This window comes from Diabrotica undecimpunctata, chromosome 3 (assembly GCF_040954645.1).
Source record: "Diabrotica undecimpunctata isolate CICGRU chromosome 3, icDiaUnde3, whole genome shotgun sequence".
In the NCBI taxonomy this organism is placed as follows: Eukaryota; Metazoa; Arthropoda; class Insecta; order Coleoptera; family Chrysomelidae; genus Diabrotica; species Diabrotica undecimpunctata.
The window spans coordinates 87,517,892-87,542,566 of record NC_092805.1 but is presented as its reverse complement, the minus strand read 5'-3'; the positions used below and the strand labels follow the sequence as shown (position 1 = coordinate 87,542,566).

The following is a 24,675-nucleotide window of genomic DNA, read 5'->3' as shown; positions in this document are numbered from 1 at the left end:
GATACGTGTTCTGTGCTCAGAACTACTCTGTATCTGTATGTCTCTGTCTTACAGCTGTCTTATTTTATTTATGTTATGTTTTATTTTATTTTATTCGGAATTCGGATGTTGGTGGTTGTGAGGGAATGATTGTTGTTGAGTATTTTTTTCCTATATGAAGCAAATGAAATTGTGTATTTAAATTACATTTTTTGTTATACAACAAATTTTTATGTAGGTTATAAATAAAAAACTACTGGTAATATTGCAAATTAGAATATTTGAAATTCTACTCTAGGAATCCATTCTAGCATCACGCTTTTTTGATTGTAAGTGAAAATATTTATGATTTTGAGAATAATAACCATTTTTTAGAATTATCGTGTGTTTTTTATGATTTGCTATGATTGTGAATGTTTTACATTATATTATTTAATATGTTCTTTTTTCAAACTTAGTTATGGATTACTCAATACTTCGCGGTTTATCTGATAAAAGATAACTAACTATATAACATTAGATAAACCTTTACACTAGGATTCAAAGAGCCGATTTTTTTATTACACAACAAATAAATTATTGTTTTTGAAATTAAAGAAGCTAGAACTAATTCCTGGCCTTGATATCTTTGTATTGAATAAAGAAAAGTATCAGAAGTATTAGATCCATAGATAACATAAATACTTTATTAATATCAGCTTTAACCTTATCCTTTTTATTTCGTTTTTAATTTCAGCTTTAACCATGTCTTTTCAATCTGATGTATTGTCTCCTGAGGACCAAAAATTTTTGTAGTAAGTATTAAGTCTCATTATTAAATTCATTATACAATTGTGTAAAAAACATTTTATAGAATAGTTTAAAATTTATGGATATATGGCCCAAGTTGTTGCTGAAAATGGGAGCAACAAGTGGTTCCAGTTGTGAGGTTTAAAATGAAAAACAATAAGTTATTAATTATATATTTTATATATTAAGTTATAGAATATTAATAATAGATACATTGTCAGATTACAGCCAGTCAATAAATTTTAATGCAATATGTCAATTAGTAACTAATGATTATTGTAGTCTTTAATCTATGTTAATTTTTTATAATAATGAAATGCCATCTGAAAGCAATGTTAAGGTCCATTTTCTTAAGTTGGGTATATTTTGACAGATTCATAGCTGGAATCCTACAACACAAAAGTTCCTAGCTCACAGTATCAACAGCTTAAATAAACTTTTATTACATACTTCTTTCATTGAAAACAGCAGAATTATTATAAATAATGTAAGTACAGTAGACTCCCTCTATAACGAGAACTGAAATGACAGACTAATTACCTCGTTATAAGCGGATCTCGTTATATCCAACAACAATAATACTGTGCATACATATGAATATGTAGTTTTCTAAAACATTAACTTTCTATAGTGAAACCATTCGGAGCAATATAAGATGCTAATAAATATTGTTTGAATGGCGTTTTTAAAACAAAGTTGTTTACTTTTATTGTCAATGAAATGCATTAAAACAAAAAAGAGTTATTTACTTTTACTGTCAATGATATATGTTAAAACAAAAAATCTGTATTCTGTAAATATGTATAAAGCGTATAAAGTTATTTTGTCATTTTTGACTGCTTTAAATTGTCCAGTATTCTATCTATCATATTTTCTAAAGATGTGAAACAGTTTTATGCTTCTTCATTTGCGTTTTGTCCTTGGATAAAGTTTCTGACAACCTTTAAAACACGTGTGAATGGTCAACCCAATACAATGACACTTGTGAATCATAAATTTTACATTTCCGACTAAGAATCATAAATTGTAAGAAGTTTATTGCGGGCGGCCCGCAGTTAAAAAGGGTATTTATTTATAGCTACGACCGGGCCAAAACGTAAAAAACACGTTTTTCAATCTTATTTTTTCTCGTTATAAGCAAATTTACCTCGCTATAACGGGTTATAGTTCAATAGAAATTTCACGGGACATCTAATGTACCTCGTTATAAGTGAAACCTCGTAATAACCGTGTTCGTTATAAAGGGAGTATACTGTATATACTAAACCCATAAAATTTTGGGTAGTATACATTTAAAAATATATTTCAGATGTTATAATTTGACATAACTATTTATTATATGGTGCAAATAAATAAATATTGATTGTTGGTAATCTGTAAAGTTCTATTTTATTTACTATTTAGTTTGTTTACTATTAGTATTGGGTATGAGTACATGTGCTTGGTTGTATAGTAATTTCCAGCCACTTCTAGTCTGTCAAAAAGTAACTAACTTCGCAAAAAAATAATTACTAAATTCACTAGACAGTTCGGACTGGGAATAGTTAACTGACTATAGTACTGTTTAATGCTATTACACTTTTTGCAATAAATCCAAATCTTTAGTTACACAATGCTTGTTTCATTATTTATCCTTTATATTTTTACTACTATTAATTTTCTTTCCCTTTTGTCACTATAATTTATTTTTACATTTTACGTTTTTAGTGCTTTTTTTTTCTAATATATTTACTGTATAATATATTTGTAATTGCAGTTGGTATTAAAATGATAGAATACTTTTCTACAACATTTATAAGTCTGTGCAGTAGTACTGTTTTATGTAATTGGAGCTTGTCTTTTGCTGAAATTGTGTTTTAACAATTTTAACACTTTTCCTACAATAAGAGCTTTTATGTAACATTTTTTCATATTTAATGAAGCTACTTCATCTTCATTTACGAATCTGAAAACGCTTGTATCATCTTCAACTTTCTTCTGGTTCACCTCTGGTCTGGGACATTTAGTTGCAGTGACAGTCTAAAACTGTTGTACTCCTTGTTTCCAAAATATGTTCAAAGATTTCTGTATAACTTCGGGAACATGAAATGCCACTGCTACGATCATACTTTCATCATGGGGTATACTAGCCAAGTGCTCCTCCATTAACACAACAACGTCATCTGAAATGTTTCTGGGCCTATTAGAATGTTTTCCTATTTTTTCGTCAAATCAGTCACCTAACAAGATTTTTTTTGAATAATACATATGCGTTTTATTGAAATTTGAAACAAGTTCAAAATAAACTTGAGACACACTGAAACAGTGTTTCCTCTTACAAACAATAAGTCCAGGTATGATCTCTTGGTTTTTTTCGTTTAAGAGATTTCCTTCCAGTTTCTGGATCTTTAGCCAGGTCCATACAGCTGGATAACTGGCTATCTTGGAGACTTTTGTTCTGGCAGTTGTAGAAGTACCTAATCAAAAAGTTGTAATTGAAAATCAAAAGGCAGATTTTTGTGGCATTTGTTCTGACAGCAATCAGTAACTAAATTGAATGACTTTGAACTAACCTTCTTTGCTAACAGAGATACATATTCTTCACCTTGAACACGCTTGAATTTATTGGTTTCTTGTTTCTTATTTTTCTGTTTATGGGTCACTTTCCTTTTCCTCTTCCCATCAGAACTATTAACTTTTTGAACATCTTCGTAATCACTATATTCTTCACTTTGTGTCATGGTTCTTATCAGAATAACACTTGATATAATAATAATGTAATAGAATAAATCTTATCAGAATAACACTGATACTTTAACCTCACTATAATATATTAATATTATACGGGCATAATATGACAAGTGACAGAAACAAATGAGAAGTGATAAATAGCTCTCTATACAAAACACCTGCAAAAACCTTTTATAAACAATCACATGTCTCAAAAAACATTCTGCGCACTAATATTCAAACAGTTCCACCAACCTCATTTTTATAGATAAATACATGAAAGTTATACCATTGTAAAGGGGAAAACATGCTGGGCCTAAATAGCCATTCTGCGTAAAAGGGCACATAAACTATGTGCGCTTCTCACGTCGACCGCCTCAATTGTAACAGACAAAACCTGCTTTATTGCAAAATTCTGCGTCCACAATGATCAAATATTGGCCCTTGGAGATGGGTTTTTTAAGCTGCCTGTTCTTTCCATCAGTCCAACTATTACTGAAACTATGGCTTGAAAGTAAATACATTTCATTAGTAAACAAAATAAATCTTTTTTTTGTTTCTGAATTGTTTAAATAGTCTTAAATCCTGTAATCATAGGTGCCTTATATCATGTTTTTCCATTAAAAGTTTTTGATTATTTTCTGTTTATTTTCCTAGGAATCCAAGATTCCTATTTCCCAAATTCATATTCGCCTACTTTATAATCAAATTCTTCAATAAAAGTCATATGAATTTTATTTGCAGTGGATACTCGTTTTTCAGTTATATGAAAATTAATAATCTGTAGGTCTAACAGATCTTATGGTAAAACCAAATATATTTCCTGCAATATTTTTGATACTATACAGAAACTCCTGAAAATGTAAGCCAAAAAATCTCAAGATGATTTTTATTAGTTATTTATCAAATTACCTGTCAAAGTAGCATGCTCTTGCACTTTTTTAAAGCCAATAATAAAATATCAGCAGCTGCTTCTGTTGTGTGAATTTTAACATTGAGTGTATTATTTCACAAACTTGCACATTCAAAATTTTTCGCTTCACTTTATACTGTTGATCCATTTTTATATTAAACCAACAATTATAAGATTCAAAATCACTATTTTTAAAAGTTAGTAAAACTTGAGATTTTACACAAAACTTGTCAATGTCGTGGATCACTTCTCCAGTGAAACTGTCTATAAAACAGCTCAGCAGTTCTCAACCAACTGAGCGCTCTGTGCCATGATTTGAGAACTGCTAGTGTGTGCAGTGTGTCCAGGTCTATTTTTATTCTGGTTTTAAGAGTTGGTTTGTGTTCACCTAGATATGAACACATTATTTTGTATTAGTTAACTATAGCATAAAAGATTTTAAGCTGATTGTTAACTAAATCTGCCAAGTAAATCAAACAGTTCGTTTTTATTGGTAGGCAGGTATAGCATTCATTTGAATTCATTATTGCGGTGCTTTTATATACAGCATTTGATACATTTTCTATATTTTTGATATATTAAGCACTATATCACATTCTTCATTAAATTTATTAAACCAGATCTTATGAGCAATACTTTGCTTATTTCATTTATGCTCTTTAATGTATTTTCTAGAATACCTCTAGCAGCCTTTTTTTGTCTGCTAAGATGATGTATCTTGGGAAAACAAGAAAGACAAATAAAACAAACAAAAAAAGAATATGACAAGGAAAGTGATACATAAGACTTAACTATATTAGAGAAAAAAGTTAGGAAAATAATGTGAATTAATATTACCTGATTGATCTGTGGAAATATTAAATATTGAACCAGCTGCAGCAGAGGATTTGTAGAAATGATTCAGTCTAATCAAAATGTTTATGTCAAGCTGACATGGTTTGTCTCCCTAAATTATCATTTTCTCTAAAAATTAATGTTCATTTTTATTTCAGCGACGAAGTTGCCGGTGTACCACTTCAGTTATTTGATGATGAACCCACTATTCTGGTGAGTATTTTTTATTTTAGTATTAAAATATTAAAGTAAATACATTTTGCTGTTTGCTATATCATAGTATTTACAGTGTAAAACTATATCTGGAAAAATATCACACTTGAGAAAATTAAGAAAGTAAATATTTGACAATAGTTCGTTTTAGACCAGTAAAATAAACTATTGTTGAATACATGATTAACTATTTTAAAATTGCATTAATTTGTTGAAATCAGTTTTCAGACTGTTTTAATGTTAGTACTAGTCATAATTTATAGTGTGCTTGAATATTTCAGCACTTAAGATCAACATCGGAATAATTATTTGAATATTTAATGTCATGGGATTTATTATTACATTACGAATATGCAGTAATAAATCCATACCATTAAATATTCAAATAAATATTTCGATATTCAAAATTAAAATATTTCAGATAACATTCAATCCCTCTTTGTAGAGAGCAAGTCCTCTGTAGAAGTCTATGATTAAAGCATTTTTTTTATGGGAAAGTAAGAGGATAATAATATTCAAACCTATATAATTATTTATGTTTTTTATATATTAAAGACTCATTTGATAATAATGGTGAGGATGCAGTCATTCTCGTGGGCTTATTTAATTTTATTAGCTCTGCATCACACAGTTGGTCTACCTAAGTATAGCTGGATTTTGAAAATATTAATTTTTATGAGATTAGTAAGCATTTGAAATAAGCATTTCAATTTTTGACAAAAAAGGGGAAATCATTTGTTAATCTTAGAATTAACTTTTTAAAAATCCCGTATATTTTCTTTTTCAGAATGTTATTTTAACAATTTCGCTGCAGAAGCCGCCATCTGGCGTCCTTCTTATATCTCAGTATGTGCGTAAGGCGCCATTTGGCGTTATCTAACCATTGTATATGTTATCAAAAAATTCATGCCGCACAGGAGACGGTTCTGAAGTAAAGTTCCACAACCAAAGTGTTAATGTTTTGTAGTCGTCACATACTTCCTATTTTCTTAATTATGCACATTTTAAATTTGTTCATTACTATGAAATATTCAAATAAATATTGTAAAAGTGACTGTTCAACCAATTCAAATTTTTGCCATTGAGTATATTTTAGTTTTTGTTGTTCTCTTTTTATTTATTTTTGCTCTTGAACTTCTTTTTATAAAAAACGTGTTGTAAATAATTTTTAGCTGACTGATTTTCCAAAAAATGAGGAAATTCTGAAAATTCCAAAACCTGTAACAACGGTTCTGTCAAATGAGGAGTATGAAGGGCCTTTTAATTTTGAAGTGGACATAATTCCAAATGGGTCAAAAAATGGCTGGTTTGTAAGTATATCATTTGATAACTATTAAGTGAATCTAATATAAACATGGTATTTTATGTAAATAATATTAGTTTGTATACATCATTGAATAAATACCGGGCCTGAAATAAATAACGCCACTAACAATCACCATATTATTTAGAATATATTAAATTTCAAATGTCACTTGTAAATATTTCAGTTAAATCGGTCAATTAGTTTATAAGATAGTTACGCTGCTTTTACAATTTTCAAAACAATTAAAAAATCTGAATTTCCTTGTAAGCATTGTCCCTCTACGGAGGAACCCCATGAGACGGAAGAGATGGGGAAGACCCTGTCTTCGCAGGATAGATGGATCCGAGTAAGATCTAGAAAAGCTGTGAGTCGAAAGAGTGATTATGGGATAATAGTGAAGTTAAAAATAGCAGAAAGTAATTTATTCAACCTTTTGTTGATCAAAACAATGCATAATTGTTCAAAGGGTTGTTTGTAATTGTTTCAAACATAAACAGTAAAAATATGTACTTCTTCTCTTAGCACGATCGCAACGAAGACAAAACTACATGAATTGCACTTCAAGTTGCTTCTGCACACATTGTATTCTGCAAATTTGGCCCGCAGGGACTTCTGTCTCTTTGTTGAACTCAAAAAAGAATTCTCAATAGAAAGAGATTTTATTATGAAGACAAATCTTTAGATACCACCTTAGACAACACCTTTATGAAGCACAACAGAATAAAAACAACAGAAAAAAACATTTTTCTGAATCATAACGGAAGGTAGTACTTCTCTGCTCCAGCAAAAAACAAGACAGGTTGTTGTTTATTATTGATAAACTTTTTATTATTTACTGTAGATGAAACAAAAAACTGGGATTATATGTAAAAGTTGAACATATAAAAGAACAAACTGCGAATATCACTAAAACAATCCGGCAAACGAAAAAAAAATGCGTCTATGGGATTTAAAGAGACTATAAAGAAAACTGAAGAAAACGATGATGGAAGCATGATGATGAAACTAGCACTAAGATGGAAGGGAGAAGGAAGAAGGAAAAGAAAAATTGCACAATATTCTACTTGGGATAAAATAGCAATGGAAATAAAATGTTATAGAATTCAAAGCTATAAATTGACGAATGTCATATAAAAATAGAAAACAAACAAGCCAATATGACCATCATAAACATAATATATGCACCCACAGAAAATGTTTAAATTGATTATATGAAAGCAAGGGCGTGCGGTCCATGGGTGCACAGGAAAGTATTGCATCCCCTAAAATCTAAAATTTATTTTCAGTAGTTCAAACTGGAACCACGAAATACAACAATGCAGACCATGGTTAGGAAAGAGAAGCAGAGAAAGGCCACAAATGAGATGGACTGATGACATTAAGAAAATCTAAGGACACTGGAAAGAAGTGGCACAAAATAGAAAAAACTGAATTGATTTGTGGGAGGCCTATGTCCAAAGTTGGATTACTTAAGGCTGAAGAAGAAGAGAAAGTTCAAACTACATAATCATATTTCAAATGGATTTGTTTTAAATCAAATATTTAAAGATAAAATATCTTTTTCAAGAGATCATTAAATTATGTTACGAATGACAATTCCTGGCAACAGAGAACAGTGTATGTTTGGATGCAATTTCAGAAACCATTCTGCCCGCGCTACCATCCGTCAATTCGGTCACCTCTCGTCAATAGTCCTTAAATCTCGTACTCAATTTGTATGGGTTTGAGCCGGCATTTTAAGCACATCCAGGTGCAGTATTAGAATTGCTTGTCATAGACAAGGTCACTAATGGGCGTGTATAAAGAATGTGGAGGGGACACCAAGGGGAAATATGATTGTTTTCTTTGTCTATTCGCTGAAAATACGATTTTATATCTGTGTTAGATATCCTATATATATGTAATAATGTTTTTTATCTTCAAACTTTTGTAAATAAACTCAACTGCGTTTCTCTGTAAGAAAAGTGAACTTTATTATTTCCTGTACAATATTAATTATTAATAAATACATTACCTGTAAAAAAGAAACAATATTTAAAGCTTATATTCTAGTTATAAAAATTAGAGGCAACAAGTAATAATGGCCAGAAAATTGCCAATGGAAAAATTAATGAATTGTCACTGTCAACACCTCACAAGTATGTCATAATTGAACATAAAAACAAAACGAAGAACTTTTGACAGTGGCGTAACAAAATGAGAATATGAGAATATAAATATGTTATTTTTATTTTATACGAAATAGAAATACTATTAAAGAAAAACAAAACAATAGTTTTTCTTTACATCTCCCCCTCCCTTAGAGAAGAAATTTTAAAACAAAAATTGAACTCCACAAGGAAACTAAGTTCCTGTATTTGGCTGTATACCATATATTAAAAAAATTTTTTGAATAAAATCCTTTATAAAAGGTATATAAAAAACCCAGTTGGGCTATGTTAAATTGACAAAACGTTTTCGGAATAAGTATTCCATTATCAGTGTCTAGTTAATACATGGATGTAGCCACTAAATATGTGGGTAAAAACCCTTTAAAAATTATTAAATGAAATTTAGTTGACATTGTCTAATTTACAATTAGAGTCATATGTCGCCATGTTAGCAATCCAACGGTAACTTTACCATCTTAATTGTAAATTAGACATAATGTAAACTAAATTTTATTTAATAATTTTTAAAGGGTTTTTACCCACATATTTAGTGGCTACATCCATGTATTAACTAGACACTGATGATGGAATACTTATTCCGAAAACGTTTTGTCAATTTAACATAGCCCAACTGGGTTTTTTATATACCTTTTATAAAGGATTTTATTCAAAAAAATCGAACGTTCACTAAATATTTTTTTCAATACTGGAGTGAGTTTAGTGATATGAAAGAAGTTTGATTCTGTTTTCCTATGTCCAGTATCAATTTTATAAATTGAATTGGATTCTTCTTTAATATTTTGTATGGTCCAATCCTTAATTCGTCTAACTTCTTTCTATTTAGGCGATTACCGTTCTCCACGTATACTAAATCCCCAATGTTCAAATCAATTTCCTTCCTATGTAAGAACTGCTTTTTATTATAATCATGTGATTTTTTTTATATTTTCAAAGGCAATTGTTCTATCTATTCGAAATCAGCATGTGTGACTTTAGATGTTAGTTCATGTGGAAGGATGCTTATATTTTCTCCGTCTATTAAATATTTTGGTGTACATTTTGTGATGGTATGTTCAGTTTCATTATATTTCTCTACACATTTTGAGCAATTGTTGTCCATGCTGTTTTCCTACCTCCTTCATTTATTTTGCATCTAATTTTATTAACCAATGTTTGGTTTAATCTTCCATTGATACCGTTTGAAAATTGTTCATCAACAGCAGTAAATATCATTTTGATGTTATTGATCTGTAGGAAATCTTTGAATTCTTTTGAGTTGATGCCAGGATATTGATCTGTCATAACAGTTTTAATTTTGTGATCTTGTGTTACCATTTTAATTATCTTTATGAAGTCATCAGAGTTTTGTGTTTTTGATGTCAAACAATAGGCATATCGTCGTTGATTCTGCAATATCTCCTATGTGAAAAATGTAATTTTCTTCAGGAATTAAATAAAACGTGTTTTACGTTAAGTAGCAACATTTTATAGGTATTTGTTCTTACTAAACATAGGAATAAATGTATTAAAATAAGTGTAGTTAGTTATTAAAATAGTTTTTAAGTTAATTTGCTTAAAAACTGGAATTAATAGTTAATATGTCACATAACAGATATTTCATAGTCTGCTTTTTGACACATGGCAGTAATTTCATGTTAATTATAAATTAATAAACAAAACTGTATTAAAAAATATAAATTTATTACATAAAGGATAAATGTAGCAAAGTTAATTTACAATTTGTAAAACTCTGAAACATAAAGGAAATACGTATGTACCAATCCTTTAAATTTAGTTTTTTTATTCTGGTTTAAACTTTAGAGAATCATTAAAAAGCATGGTGATCTTTTTCTATGACGGATTTTAGCTCCTGAAGATGACGATATTTGGATTCTGCTATTGGAAGTTCTGAGCTGTACAATTTTTTTGGTATACTTGCGTCAGTTTTTCTTCTTTGAGGTAGTGGATTCCATTCACCTGTGTATCCTAGTTGAAAACAAATTTCTCCACTGGATAAATATCTCAGTTGGTGTATGTCTGTAACTTTAGGGTCGCCCGTTTCCTTTCCTGGTCTCAATGACTGTAAGTTTATACCTAGACTTTCGTACTTCAGGAAATAGTTGAAATCAACCACATTAACATTATAAGGCTGCTTAGGTCTGGCCAGCCTCATCCGAGCAATGTAGTCCGATGTTGAATTTATCGGTGGCTTAAAGTATTGTTCCAGGTTAGCATGGACACTATCTGCCTCCATCATTGTAGGACCTTTTTCTAAAAATAACTGCTCAATGAGGATTGATATTCCCTTAGATCAGCATTCCTTTAGCAAGATCACTTAAAACGCTGGCTAATACTTTATTCCTGTTCTGGTAATTGCAACTATCTGAAATCAGGACCACATGTTTACAAGTTCCGGATATCATTGTAGAAATGTAGTGAACTATGCATGAAGTGAATTCATTGCAGGAGACACCCCCATTTGCATCATGCCAAACATACAGATGAACGTCTCTTTTATTGAGCTCGTAAATTGTGAACTTGCAATTTTTGTTTGTAATACATTGCCGATGCTTCTGTTTTTGGGCAAAGGAGGACATTCTGCAAATCCATTGTTACGACCAACTTTTCCGAGTTAGCGCTATCCTTAGCAGATTGTTTAGCAGTGCGAGCATCATCTTTTCTTTTGATGTGATTGGTGTACTCCTCATTATTTACAGTACCAACTTTGAATCCACAGCATGTATCACACTGGTCTTTTCTGGGATGGTGAATCGCCATTTTATCTTTTTTTAAGAGACCTGTGAAATATTTTCGTCCAACTGGTGCCAGTTTAGATTTCGTGCACCATTTTTTGTAGACAGCATACATGTGAAGATAAGATCAAAAGTTGACTCGACATATAATTTTGTTGACGAAGTCCGGCAATAATGGCTTGGTACCTTAGGAATTAAATACATTTTTGCTCTATTAATTGTAAGTGTGTCGTTACCACTAACCGTTATAGTTTCTTCGTCATTATCACTGGACCTTGGGCTGGGAGAACGAGTATCCCTTTTTACCCATCTCATAAAGTGTCTCGTCCTGAGTCAATAGTATTTTAGAAGAATGTTCGACAAACTCTCACTTTTTCCCCTGTTCCATTTGGTAAAAATAAATCATGGCCGTCTTTAAAACGTTTTCCAGTTACTTCTTTTCTTCTTCTTTTAATACCTCTTGTGGCTACTAATCCCTTAATATACGCTTTCTTCTCAGGCCATGTTTTTAGTTTCTTCCAAAAATTGTCAAAAATATTTTTTCTGTCTTCATCAGTTATTTGAACACACATAAATGAACTCATCCCTTTTCTTTTTGGCAGGGAATTATGAAGACAGCTACCTTTGATAGCCCTAGCATCTCTGTCTTGGTTGTGGGTAATTACTCGTAAGGGCGTTTTTTTGTAGCCAATATAACTTTACTCTTTTTTTTAAACGTTTCTCTTCTTTTTGCCAAACAGTTTTCTTGTTTCTGTCGAAATTATCTATATATTCCGCTTTATCGGTACTTTCTATAACTACCTCATTAAAACTAAAGTTTGTCTCTGCAGAATTATTTTCGTATACGTGCCCCCCATTCGCTATTCTATGTTCTGTAATAGAATCTCCCGCTCCCTCCCCTATATGCATATTTTCTGTACATTCCTTCAGATGTTGTGTACCTTCATCAACGTTTCCAAGAGTGTTATTTAACACCAAAAGTAGATCTTCATCAGGAATCAATATTGTTTGAAAATCAGACTCATTTACTCCGCCTGTAATGCTTTCAGGAAGTGAAGGTTCTTGTAAAGTGATTGCAATAGCCAAATTAAATATTCTTTTAGTCCGAGATGACATCTGCAAAAAAACATTATAAGCTGGTACCTGAATTATATTAATTAACTTTTACTTATCCAACTTTTACATAAAATGTGCCGTACATGAATGTATTATAGACAACTAAAAACCTGATTTTATTAAGCGAACAATGTTTAAAAATATTTTTGGGACCAGTACTACAATAATAAAAGAGCACAGCTGATAAATTACTTACAATAACTTACAAATTGCTTAAGTTCCTACAGGTTTTGTTATGGGTGCTCAGCCCACAAGCAAAATCGCTATGGGTGCTCGGGCACCCAATGTTTATGTAATTTTAATGATTATTGAGTTTACTATTAAAACTACTTCAAAAACATTTTGTTCCTTTAATGCTTTTTTATTCATGCTCGTTTAAGTGCACTGCACTAAACACCATTATATTTTTAATCTGACCTGTAGTTTTTTTAGTCCTTCGTTTTGATTTATAGGTTAGGTATAAGTTAAAATAATTTTGTCAATATTATCGGTTTCAAATTAATTAATATGGGCCGTGATAAACATTGTGCATTCATACATGCAAACACAATTTTATACTTACTGTGGATATATTTTATGGGTAGGCACACTAGTTAAATCAGTAAAAAACACAAATACGCCTTATCACTAAACTTGATAAGCAACAACAAACTGTAATGCAAATCGTTTTGAAGCGACTACCTTCGCACGTATGTATGTACATAGCAGATTTTACAGGATATACTAACTGCTATGTGCAGAGTCACCTAAATAATATCTGCTATGTGTATCCCGATACACATAACAGGTTTTTATTATTTGATTTAAAAATTTAACGGACCTTTTTATCACATCAACAAAACATAAAAATCACCAAACAGTGCACATAGCAGGTATTGCAGAATCAACATCGATATCTTGAGAAATGGTCTACTAAGAGATGAAGATATTTTTTTTGTTGAATGAGATCCTCCAAAACCACCAATGGTGTCAATGGAGACAATTTCAAATGGATATGTAGCTGGTCCTAATTGTGACATTAAACCACAGTTAGGTTTCCTTTTTGTATTATTTTTAATGCAGATATCACAGTTATCACATAGTTTCTTAATCTTAGTAATCTTATTGTTGGCTGTATAAAATGGTGATATTTTATTTAACATCTGGTTTGTTCTAAATGACAGTAAGTATTGTGTACATTTTTTATCAGTGTTTTACTTAAAGCTTCAGATAAAATAATTTTGTCTTTTCTGTTTGACTTTTTATAATATATATCATTCTTGAAACTGTATTTAGTTTTATTATTTTGCAGATCAATATTTGAGAGTTGGTCAATTTTTATATCTTCCAGATTGATCAGGTTTACTACTTTTAATACTTCATCTGTATTTTCTTGAGATTCTAAAACTGGATTTCTGCTTAAACAGTCTGCTTCCTGGTTATATTTTCCTGGATTATACTTTACTTTAAAATTAGATTGAGATAAGTAAAATGTCAAGGCTCCCAATTCTTCATCTGTTCTAACTTTTATGTTTAAATTTTCTAAAGGTTTGTGATCTGAATATACTATAAACTCTTTTCCAATGAGCAGATGTTGCCAATATTTTATAGCTTCCTTTATCGCTAGACATTCTAAATATATTACCTTCTTTTTCTTTTGATTTTCCATTAATTTTTTTGAAAAATATGCCACTGGCTTGCTACATCCGTTTTCATCAATCATCAATTTGTTTTAATACAGCTCCTACTCCTTTTATGCTGGCATCTGTATATATATATATATATATATATATATATATATATATATATATATATATATATATATATATATATATATATAATTGGCAAATCAGGGTTGAAAATCCTTAATATTGGTTCTGAACAAAGTAATGACTTTATTTTATCGAAAGATTCTTGACACTAATTAGACCAAATAAAATCAACGTCTTTCTTAATAAGTTGTGCAGAGGGTCTAAAATGATTGCAATATCTTGGACAAACTTATGATAATAATTGATTTTTACCAAGAATTGACGTACATTCTTTCTAGTTTCTGGAACAGGGAAATTTTTCACAGCAATCAAGTAGTCTTTTAAAGGTTTTATGGAAATATTTTCTATTATGTGTCCTAAGTATTTTACTGATTGTTCTGCAAAGGTACATTTAGAAAATTTTAGTCTGAAATCTTCATTTAATATTGCATCAAATAACTTGGACAAGTGTAATATATGTTCATCAATGGTTTTTGAAAAAATTAGGATATCATCTATATAATTGACTGTAAAGTCTGAGAGTATATTTTCCTATAATGCTGCTTAAAATCCGTTGAAAAATTGCTGGAGCCGTCTTTAAACCAAATGGGAGGCAAGTCCATTGGAAATGGCCTTCTTGTGTCACAAATACTGTTTTTTCTTTATCTTGTACTCTCACTGGAATTGACCAGAATGCTGAATTTATGTCTAAAGTAGAAAATTATTTACAATTGTTAGTTTTTACATCGTCCTGCTTTACCAAATCCTCGATCGATGGAAAAGGTTGCGATTGAGGAACAACGATTTTATTTAGTTCCCTGAAATCTATGCACAGTCTTGTCTTTCTACCCTCTCCTTTTTTGTATGCTAGTGTCACTGGAGCCGCAAATGGACTATATGATTCTTAATTATTATTAATCAGTTGTTCAATTTCTGATTGCTGATTAAATCTAAATGAATAATTGCTATTTCAAAATTGTCAGTATTTATACTCTCATTAAAATTTATTTCATATTTGTATTATATCACTAACATTTTCTTTAGATGCATTTAAATATATGTTATCTGGAAACTCAGGAAATCTCACATTATCAATAATTGACAAATTTTCAAATTTTTTAGAGTTGTTTTATTGTGTGATCCTTAGATCTTCATTGTGAATTAATCTGAAATTTTTAATACAATCTAACCCAACTAAAAAATCATAATTGAAATTTTCATTATATACAATAAATACATACATTTCTTTTCCAATGTCATAGATTTTTATCTTAAGGTGGTATGTCACAATGTTAAAATTTATATACTTTTTAGGTACAGTTATCGTCACTATTTCAAAACAAATCTTCAACTTATGATTATGTACGTAAACTGTACACCTTCTATTTTAATGATATCTAGTTAAAATTTCCAAAGAAAGCAGTAATTTTTTTATAACTGTACTTAAATAAATCGATGTCATAACTTACGTGGTAACGTGCCTAAAAATTGGTATTGTGTAATAATTTTTGAACTTAGGTACAAAATAACTACGTTAAATGATTAACTATCCAAAAACCTTTATTTTAAGCAAATGTTCGTTATCCATACTGCCCTAATTTTTAAATTAACTGTACCTAAAGATAAAATTACAATTAAAAGCTGCAAACTAGGGATTTTGTTGATGTTACCATTATAAGTTGGTATTTTGATAGTGAGAAATTAGTTCGGCTATCACTTAATAGATGGGAAAATAAGTTCACGTGTCATTTAGTAGAAGGCAGCAGTGATGTATTACATAGCGACAAATGCGTGTTTGCCGAATTTAAGAAAAATCTGCAAAACATTGAAACCTAGTTTTGTGGTTATGCAAATTGTCTATTTGTTATGCAGTAACCATGGTAATACGAATCACGTGGTTTTGTTTAGCAAAGCGGCCCCTCCCAGTTAATATTTTGGCTTCGTTTGACTTTCAATTATCAAGAACTGAGTCATAATTAGAAATCAGATGAAAATCTGAAATTTTCTGAGGAAAAAACTTCCACTGTTAACATTTGATATGAAAAAAGTTATTATTGTAGTGACGCTGTTTTTCAACTGACTAACATATTTTAGATTTCTTAAAAATACTGTTCTTATAAATAAATGGTCTAATTATACCATAATTCCTTTTTTGATTATTATTTACCTGCTTTTCAAACAATTCCAAATTTCTTTATCAGTTTGGAATAAATATTTTTGGGCAGATAAAGAATTCAGAATTGTCATAAATATTTCCAAATGAATGAACGTTTTGTGTGTATGTAGTAGTATAAAAAATATCAAGTAATTAATATGTTTACTAAAAAAATTCCCAGTCAGCACATCCGGCTAAGTGCTGGTGTAAGATAATTAAATTTTACGACCTTTTTCGTCTGAGAATGTATTGAGTATCATGTATCATATCAATAACTGTTGATAATATGTATTAGAATTGCATACATATAGTTAGTCGATTTTTTACCACAAGAGCAAGCTGTAATAAAACCACACTTGTGTAATTTAATACAAAAGCAAGTTTTTTGTTTAAAATTTAATTTTGTATTATTTCGAACCCCGCATCTTTCGTGAAAAATAACTGCGGGACGTGACAGGACTTATATACGGGAAGTTAGTTGTTTTCGCTTATTTTAGTGCAAACTTTTTTTCTGGCAAATAATTTTGTTTTTGCCGTAAGGGTCGGCCAAAGTTAACCTCGGAAAATGAAATCAGATAGAAAAAGCAGAACGGTACTTCGTATAGTGCATTTACGAAAATTGTCAATGTTTTGGACAGTTTGTTACAATAGCTTTACTTGTAAGTTGTAAGCCTTACAAGTAAAGTACAATGAGCTTTGTGAAGTGGAAAGTGCGGAGAAGAAGTTTCCGAAGAAGAGATAATCAGTGAGATGGAGGCAACGGATAAATACAGTGCAAGGTACTTTGAGTCATGAATTGTAAAAGGTAAGCGCAAATTTAAATTACCTCCAATCGAGTTGAAAAATTATTAAGAGTTTGTAACCTAGGTTTGGCAGAGAGGATTTTCAGATTGAAGTTTACATTAGAGAGCTCTTAAAGATAATTTTCAGTCGAGTTTCTAGTAGTCCTTGTAAGATTTCTGCTCTTTATATGATTGAGAGTCAACTTCGTTCACTTGAGACCTTAGACAAAACCTGCTGACAAGTTTTCGGCGATATTGTATCCTCTTATTGAGTCAGGTTTGACAAAACATACCATTCGACTATAACATCTTGTTTGTTGTGGAGAAACTGCAGAAGTTACATCTTTAGAAACAAGATTGAGTGGGCTAATGAGCTTTTTACAGAGTGAATTTCAAAATAAAGAAGAAATTGATTTAGCAACGGAAGGTTTTGGTTTACCGACTGAAAATAAATATAAATTCAATAACCTTGTTGCCAAGAAAAATGTAAAATTACCTAAGCAAGGAACTGATCGGCCCTTAGCGACCGCTGCTGGGTTAATAAATTATGAGGTTTATGGAAAGTAGCGGGACGTTCCACACGTATCAATAAATACACTTTTTAGTGTTTACATCTAGTTTCAATACTTAGAAATGTTAAAAAAAACAAAGCATATCAGAAATTTAATGATTTTTATTCTGACATTTTTTGTTTCTATCGACCATTTTCGGTAAAAAACAGTTATAAAAAAAACTATTGAGTTTTTCTATCATTCGAGCCCAAAGTTCTTCATCTCGCTCAATCTTTTCAATAAATAGGGGCTCTGTATCATTAACATATACTACAAAGTAGCAATAATCTTTTCGAGCAATATTAAGTTGGCCTTGAATCTAAAAAAATAAATATTATATTTTCTAAAAATATGTAAAAAATTGTAAGTAGGTATGTACCTGATACATGTAATAATGGTTCTTTTTTAACTGTAATGTTCCATTTTTATTTTCCAATGGCATGTTTTTTAGCGTCTCTACTGCCTCCAACAGGGACTTGCCACTTTTATGCACCTTCGGAAGGCATTTAACTTCCAACAAACTATTATCATCTACAATTCCTGAAATAGTAACTAATGTAATTTGTTTCAAAATACAAATTCACGAAAACGTGTAATGTGTAATGAAATTGAATGTGTATATTACCATCTGGAGTAGCAGCAAGATGATTGTAAATATTATCAATAAATATTCCACACTTCTGTACTCTCTTTTCAGGATTTAATTCAATGAATCTTTGTCTTGCGACATCTTCCTTATCTTTCCCATAAAGGGTATATTCCTTACCTATCTATTTTCTTCAATATTAGGAAACAAGACTGGTGTACACTATTTAAAATGTTTATAAAACTAAAAAACAACACTCAAAATCAAAACAGCAACCTCAAAGGTAAATAAATAACAACAAAACACGATTCAAAATTAAAAAAATATATTTAATGATCCAATCCGAAAATAAAAATTTCTGAAACTTCTACTAATAGCTCATATCAACTTACATTGAACAAGACTGCCGCAGACTGCCGATTGAGAGCGAACTGTACCGATCGTATTATATTATAACTCCCAGTACTTGCCCTCACTGGCAACTATGTCGCTGTTCAGAGAAGTAAATTTCGGGAAAATTAAAAAATTAGAATATGATGCACGTGCTGCCATCTACTCAAAGAATTGTTAAACGTTAGTTTATTTGAATGCCACTCATTTTAACTGCGGCGTGAACATACCCCCTTAAGTGTTACTATACCATTTGTTTTTTTTACACCATTAATTGTTCTTAAGTTTACTATTTGAAGGTCACCTCTATTATGTGCTTTTATCTCTAATAATTTTGCATTAATCAGTGACACATTTGCTCCTGAATCATATACTCCATAGATCTCTAAAGCGTTGTTTTGTCTAAAAAAAAACAAAACAATAGTTTTTCTTTACATATATATATATATATATATATATATATATATATATATATATATATACTATTTTTACCTAAATTTTAAAGAATTTTAAAATGTATTTTGTCCACTATTTTATATTTTATGTGTGTGTTATTAATGTTGAGTGTCTATGCTTTTATAAATAATCTCAACGACTAGTAAGTTGCACTGAAGATTTGTGATATTTTATAAATATTTACACTTTTTCTTATTACAGTGTCTTGAAAAAGGAATAAAACCATTCCGAAAGCTAGACAAAAAGTCATAAGAGTGTTTCATTAACATCCCGGCCAATTTTCTGACTGCAACCCTAATAAACTGTGTTGTTTGTTTATATTGACAGTCACTAATATCCAGTAATTCTTATATATATATATATATATATATATATATATATATATATATATATATATATATATATGTGACCTATGTGACCATCTTGCCTATATCAAACAACATATTAAATTTAAATGAGACAGACAATGGATTCAGTTTGGTGAAAGCAGGGGCACTAATTTATACAAATTACAACCAACAGTAGATGTAAAACAATTTTACAAAGATGTCACACTAAGCAGAAACACAGTGTCAACTGTCTTAAGATTAAAAGTAAATCATGGATGTTTTCCGAAACATCTACACAAAATAGGAGTTCTCCCAACAGACCGATGTGAGTGTGGAACTAGTATAGCTGATTTAAATCACATATTCTTCAACTGCCCACTACATCGTAATACAAGTACGTGGCTGCTAAAAGAATTGATAAAAGAGGGTTTAATTGATAAAAGATTAAACGTAAATCTTCAATTAAGTGAAGACAATATAAAAATCTTTAAAATAATTATGATATTTCTTGTAAAAATTAAATTAAAGGTATGAGTGTAAAATTGATCATATGCGTGAACATTTCCAAAATGATTAAGTAAAAACAGATACGCTTTCACATGAGTGTTCATCTTGTATTGATTGACTAATATGCTATTTGTATGTATTGTATGTATGTATTTGTTTGTATTTTATTATTTGTCTAGACATCCTACATAAATATTTCATTTGTTCATATACGATTTGTTGTAGTTTTCTCCAACCTTAAATAAAGTATATATGGATATCAAGGCTCCGTTTCCAATAGACTTTAAGGTTAAGCAGAGACCACTACATCCATTGTTCATCAGGGTTACACCAATGTACAGTTCACCTCAGTATGCTCAAGAGTGTGTTTCTAGATGTGTTAACCATGAATATGCTGAAGCAACCACGAGTCCAAGTGAGTACTTAAAATAAGTAATTATGTATTATATGAAATATATTGACAAACAGTCGGATATAATAAATAATCATTGAACATGTTGAGCGTTTAGACAAAAATCAAAATCCATATCAGTCATATGTTTGAAGTAAATTGACAGGGTAGCTAGAATTTTACCATAATATTCATAATTTAAAACTCTATTTTCGATATACCTATCTGCTAAACATACTCATGCAATTTTTACCGTAAATTGTTATATATTTTCAGTTCATTTATCAATTTGAACTTTGAACTAAAAGTAAATAATTACGAATTTGATTATAAAATATTCGTCTGTATCCTTTGACACTACATGTTTTGTCATTATTGTGACTTTATCGATCATTAGTCGAATTAAATACGCAAATATTGTCTGTGTGGCAGTTTCTTCTTCAGTGCGCAGTTTTTGCATCATAGTCTTTCATTCAAAGCTTCATCATTTTTCGAGACAGTGCATGCGTCCTTTATTAAGGACTATGGGTTTTTCATGAAATCGGTTCGTTGTCTATCCAAAATTTCTCTTGGTCCAAGGTCCATCTTCAACCTCTTGTTATCATAGTCTTGGGCTTTTTTTCTTGAAGGAAAAGTTCTAGAGTCGTCAAACTTGGTGCAAAGGTTCCTTTCGGAGTAAGGAAGAAACTATTGATGGGACCAATAGCTCAAAGATCACAGCAGTTACAGATAACCCCAGATATAGTATTGAAACTTGGTGTAGAGTAGAGTATTTATTTAACTACATAACAGATACAAATATTGTTTGTAGCAAGTCAAAAAAAACATAGTATTAAAAAAAGAATATAAAACGTAACTTGAATATACAGATAACGACATTGTTGTGTTGCCCATAGGAATTAAGATTTATTGCAATCCCATCTCTAGATTATATTTATTATAATGCTCTAAAACTAATTTTTTGGTTATTTTTTAGCCTTAATAGCAATACAAATAAATAAGTAAGTAAATAAGTAATATGCTTTATTGTCACTGAAAATTATATAAATTTTATGGACAAAGCTTATAACAATAAGACAAGAAAGAAGAAAAAAAATCAGAATAAGAATCGTTTGTACTTTTAAATAAAAAAAACAATAAAATTCTTCCAAACTTAAACATAAAAAATACTACCTAATTAAGAACTTGCAAACTTCGTAAAATGTACCTAACAAAAAATAAAAATTAGGAAAGCAGATTAATGAATTAAGGGCTGAAATATTCCAACTCCTTGTGCTAAACAGTAACAAAATCTGTCATACAGATTTCTCCTCATATTTTGGAGTAGGGCTGGTGTAATGCTTGCAGAGAAATGAAGTATGTTTGCCCTTAATTCGACTAGGTTTGTGGACCTTTCAAACTGATGCCTATAAATGTTTTCTTTCAGAAAACCCCAAAAAAAAAAATCGTTAGGCGCTAAGTCACAGGATCTAGCGGGTCATTTAATTGTACCACGTGTACTTATCAGTCGATCAGGAAACGTTTGATTGAGGAAGTCAATAGTTGCTCTAGAGTTGTGAGCCGAACACCCATCCTGTTGGAAATAAACCTCCTGAAAATTAACGGGAAGGCGTCGTACTGCCGGAATGATCTCATTCTGTAAAAGTTGTAAATATTTGGGCCCGTTTAGGTTTCCATCGACAAAAAATGGACCGACAATATGGTCGCCTAACATACCAGTCCAAACATTTAACTTTTGCGGATGCTGCGTTCGCACTGTAACACTGAGGTGCTTATTTTTCCGATAATAATACCTTGCAACGGATGGATTGTGTTTTTTATGTAATGAAAATGAAGATTCGTCAGAAAATAAAATATTTTTTAAAAAGTGTACATTTTCATTCTGTTTATCTAACATAATTTCACAAAACTCCATCCGCCTAAAGTTATCTTCTGGAAACAGTTCTTGTGTTGGCTGTATCTTAAAACAGTGATACCCATTCCTTTTGAGAACTCGCTGGACAGTTCGAGCATTCACGTTAATTTCCCTAGCAATTTGTACACTATTGCAGGGTTCACTAGCTTCCACAAAAGCACAAATATCAATATCCCTGTTTTGACGCTCCTCATCGGCAGGTCTAACACGTGGTTCATTACCTTCATGACACTTTTACAACTGTTTACACATCCCCAAGTTTGAAAATGTTTAATGGTATTTTTAACACTTGGTGGGGGTCTATTTTCGAAGGCAACAATAAAAACGTAATAGGCATTTTATTAATTATTTGTTTATTCTTCCAGAACTTCGTTTTAAATTTTTAATGTCAATGTGACAATTACGACAATTCGTACCTACTGTGAAATGAATATAGAGGTGGAAACGTGTAATATGTCACAGCGATTGTCATTGTGTTGTATGGTCAATAAAACAATGTCGTGATATGTATACAAACAAGAACACATATTAAACAGAAAAACATTTATGGCAAAGTTACGGTAAGCAGTTCAGTGGATGTTCTGCAATGAGTCATATATTCTTCTGAGCAGTAAAAACAATGTTTTAGAAGATATTTTTTATAACTTTATCGAAACTATTACAGCTTAACTGTTTAATACTTTTTGGTAAAATATTGTACTAGTTATAATTAAGACAATTTTTTTCTGAAAGACTTAATCTACAGCGATTTTTTCGTATGTAGTGACAGTTTCGCTTATTGTGGACATGGACATCAGACTGCTTTATTAAATGGACACGTTTTCTGTAAATTTCAGCTATAACTTGAAATATCAACAGTCTAGGTAGCGGCATAATTTTGAATTTGATAAAGAAAGATCGGCAGTGTTCTAGATAACTAAGCCCTGCTAAAATCCTTACAGCTTTCTTTTACATTCGTACAATAAAAATTTGAAGTGCATTTGAGAGCAATGAGTTAAGTTTTAGTTTGTTTGCAGCAAACCATGAGGTAGATTTAGTAGAAATTTTCTCGAGACATTTTTAAATCATCATTATTTTTTCCTGATATAACGTATGTCGTATCATCTGCGAATTGTATGGTTTTGTAAGGAGATAGGAATTTAGGTAAATCGTTGACATAAATAATAAACGAAAGAGGTCCTAAGATCGAACCTTGTTTCATGTTTTACAAATAGAAAATCAAAGAGATGACCTTTAGACACTACCGTCTGGTGTCTGCCACTTAGATAAGAAGTTATAAGTTTAAAAGAGCTACTTCTGATTCCATAGTTTTAACTTGTGGAACAAAATGTCGTGTGAAACGCAATCAAAAACCTTCGACAAGTCGTAAAGAGAAATTGCTGTGCGATAGCCGCGTTCAAGCCCCTCAATTACCTCGCTCACAACATTAAAAAACGCGTTCATAGTAGAACAAGCACTTCTGAATCTATATTGTGATTTGCTAAAGTAATTATTTGATTCAAAATAGGAATAAAATTGTTGTTTGATAACCTTTTCAATAACTTTCCCAAAAGTAGAAACAATGCTTATGGGTCTGTAATTGTCAGTTTTTGAGGATTCATCATTGTAGGTTGGTAGTACTTTTGAGTATTTTAGTTCTTCTGGAAATACTCCAGTTGTTAATAAGATGAGTGGAAGTTGTTAAAACTATTTGGTAAGTTTCTTTTAAAATTGTGCTATTAATTTCGTGAACGTCCCTTCAATTAGAATTACTAAGAGACTTTATTATTTGAGAGACCTCTTCTTCCACAACGGGACGAAAAAAAAAGGATTTGCTTGGAGAACGATAATTTCTATAATTGAAGAGAACATCGACATTAATAGTGGGAAGAGATGTAATTATATTCTCTGCAATTGTAGTAAAAAATTGATTTGTTTCGTCTGGAGGTAGATCAGGTTGTACTCAACTGGATTTTTGGGTTGTTTCTTTCGAAATTTACTATTTTCCAGCAGTCTCTAGGTTTATTATTGGAATTGGTAATAAAATTACAGTAAGCTGACTTTTTAGCAATTTGTAATTGCCGATTATATTCAAATTTTTGTTGTTTATATATTTTAAACAAATCGGGATCCTTAGTGGCA

At 30.6% G+C, this 24,675-nt stretch overlaps 1 protein-coding gene and 1 long non-coding RNA gene across 4 annotated transcripts in view; one reads left to right on the top strand and one right to left on the bottom strand.

The window, feature by feature from the left end:
- Positions 1–24,675, top strand: part of p53 — a 44,794-nt gene that overhangs the window by 622 nt on the left and 19,497 nt on the right. The window contains exons 1-6 of one of the 3 annotated variants that reach the window (XM_072526230.1): positions 83–308; positions 716–773; positions 5,066–5,326; positions 5,383–5,437; positions 6,610–6,747; positions 20,474–20,663. In XM_072526230.1, the coding sequence (XP_072382331.1) occupies positions 5,286–5,326; positions 5,383–5,437; positions 6,610–6,747; positions 20,474–20,663 (424 nt within the window). In that variant the 5' untranslated portion in view covers positions 83–308; positions 716–773; positions 5,066–5,285. Of the gene's footprint in view, positions 1–82; positions 309–715; positions 774–5,065; positions 5,327–5,382; positions 5,438–6,609; positions 6,748–20,473; positions 20,664–24,675 lie in introns of those variants that run through there. The other 2 variants (XM_072526228.1, XM_072526229.1) reach the window with 2 other exon arrangements.
- On the bottom strand, positions 18,038–18,725 carry LOC140437013 (uncharacterized). Its single transcript, XR_011950340.1, has 3 exons — positions 18,606–18,725; positions 18,360–18,520; positions 18,038–18,299 (listed from the first exon to the last, which is right to left on the bottom strand). It is a non-coding gene; the product is annotated as an uncharacterized lncRNA (long non-coding RNA).